Source organism: Coffea arabica, chromosome 9c (genome assembly GCF_036785885.1).
Source record: "Coffea arabica cultivar ET-39 chromosome 9c, Coffea Arabica ET-39 HiFi, whole genome shotgun sequence".
Classification (NCBI taxonomy): domain Eukaryota; kingdom Viridiplantae; phylum Streptophyta; class Magnoliopsida; order Gentianales; family Rubiaceae; genus Coffea; species Coffea arabica.
In genome coordinates, this window is record NC_092326.1 from 9,854,087 (window position 1) to 9,856,349 (window position 2,263).

At 44.3% G+C, this 2,263-nt stretch overlaps 1 protein-coding gene across 1 annotated transcript; it reads right to left on the reverse strand.

Annotated features, from left to right (window-relative positions):
- Positions 1-363: 363 nt before the first annotated feature.
- LOC140014113 (uncharacterized) lies at positions 364-2,036 on the reverse strand. The gene is made up of 3 exons (XM_072064513.1): positions 1,132-2,036; positions 466-915; positions 364-376 (listed from the first exon to the last, which is right to left on the reverse strand). Exons 1-3 carry the CDS (start codon positions 2,034-2,036, stop codon positions 364-366), a joined length of 1,368 nt encoding a protein of 455 aa, XP_071920614.1.
- Positions 2,037-2,263: the final 227 nt, after the last annotated feature.

The following is a 2,263-nucleotide window of genomic DNA, read 5'->3' on the forward strand; positions in this document are numbered from 1 at the left end:
GAATGTGGGACAATAAGCAAATAAGCATACAACAAACAAATGAACAAACAATATGAATATAAACAAGCGAATAAATAACACAACATGCCAAGAACAACTTGTGCATTTTCATAAAACCTTTGATTGAAAGCAAAACAAAAGAAAGCAAGCGGAAACAATATCTATATGTGCAAATTTTAGTCAAAAGTAAAGATGCTTTCATTAACTATTTACAGATGCAAAAGTATTTTTTCCATGAATATGAATGATAAACCCCTTTCATTTTACCGAAACTCCTTCCGAACGGGCAGGGACTCGGCTGTCCAATTGGGAATTGATCCTTCGGGGATATCAGGAAATTCAGCTTCGCCTGGAACACTATCTTCAAATGTTGCCCCTACGAACAATTGGGCCAAACTAGCTTCAATTTCTTCAACTGGATTAACCTCTGATGTGATAACCTCTGTTGGTCGTGGAAAAGTATACCGCAGTGGTGGAATATCAAAAACCCTTTGCCTGCCCTCTTTCTCTGCTCTTTTGCGCTCCTTCATCTCTTTGATGTCCTTGGCGGTTGGTTGGAAACCCAAACCGAATGTATCCCTTTTTTCCATAATCTCCACTGGCTTCAGGATCCCTTGCAGTTCACGCCCCAATCCTCTGTCTAATTTGTATCCTCCACGAATCATTTCCTTAGCCATCATTACACTTGCTTTTGAGAGAGCTTGTTCCTCCGTTGTGATCCAACTTACGGAGACTATATCGGATGTGCTATGAGGGGACATGGTGGCACTTCGACTTCCCTCCTCTTTAGATCCAGAATCGGTGATTACCAGGCAGTCCTCTTCGGCAAAGATAGTGATTAGCTTGTCATTTACTACGAATTTCAGCAATTGATGCAACGAAGATGGCACAGCCCCAGACTTGTGAATCCATGGCCTTCCAAGTAAAATATTGTAAATGCTCGGGAAGTGCATTACTTGGCAAGTTATTTGAAATTGGGCGGGCCCCATCTCGATTACTAAATCTGCCTCTCCTATCGGCTCCCTTTGAGCTCCATCAAACCCTCGAACGATAGTCCCTGAAGGCCTCAGCTTAATGTCTTGCAATCCTAGCTTCTCCAAGGTACTCCAAGGACAGATATTAAGCGCGGACCCGTTGTCAATTAGCACCTTCGGCAGCATTTTCCCGTTGCACCTCACTGTTATGTACAACGCCCTATTATGTCCAATGCCCTCTGTCGGCAATTCATCGTCAGAAAAAGCAATTTGTTTGTTGAATAATACGCTCCCAACCACGTTTGAAAAATTATCAACAGAGATGTCCCTCGGAATTTGAGCTTTAGTTAATACGTCGATCAATACATCCCTATGCATGTCTGAAGAGAAAAGTAAATCCAACATGGTTATCTGGGCAGGTGACTTGCTTAGCTTTTCGATTATGTTGTATTCACTTCTCTGGAGTCGTTTAAGGAAATCCACGGCTTCTTTCTCGGTGATTGCTGGCTTAATGGGCGGCTCGGAATTAGCTTGAATCGGAATAGTAGTTTCAAATGGACTTACAGTCTTCCCCGATCTGGTAACCACTGACACCTCTTTCTTTGCAGTTGAATTTTCCCCGATCTGTATGGTAGGTTCATCGTAATTCCACGGTACTTGTTGCAGACTCAAAACGGGCTCCTGCTCAGGGAATTCGATGAATACCGGCTTCAAAGCTTCACTTTCTGCTGGCGTAAGATCCAAGACAAAAGGTTTGTTATCTTCTCCGAATGGTAATTCTATGACGAATGGTTGGTCTGTGACCCCAAATACTTCAGCTTCCCTCGCCAATTTTTTGACTTGTTCTTCGTACTCCGCATCGTCCAGAATGACCCCAACGTGCTCTGGCAAGGGGTTTTGATTTACGTTCGGCCCTTGTGCCTCCCTTTTTCGGATTACAATCTCCCCGGCTTCAACCATATCTTGGATTTTATGTTTAAGCGCCTTGCAATCAAAGGTGGCATGTCCGGGGGCCCCAGAATGATAAGCACAGACAGCTTGTGGATTATACCACGCGGGCATGCCATATGGGTAGGTAGGAGGGGGCACCGTACCAATTTTCCCGGCGGCCTTCAATTGTTCATACAATTGATCCAGAGGCCTGCCTAGGTTGGTAAATGTACGGCTAGGGGGTCGGTTGTAAGGTTCAGGAGGTGGAGGATGATTGTAAACAGGTCTATTTGGTGGAGGAAATCTTGGATTATATGGAAGGCGAGGTCGGTTTTGGGGTGGATTTGGTTGGGAAATTT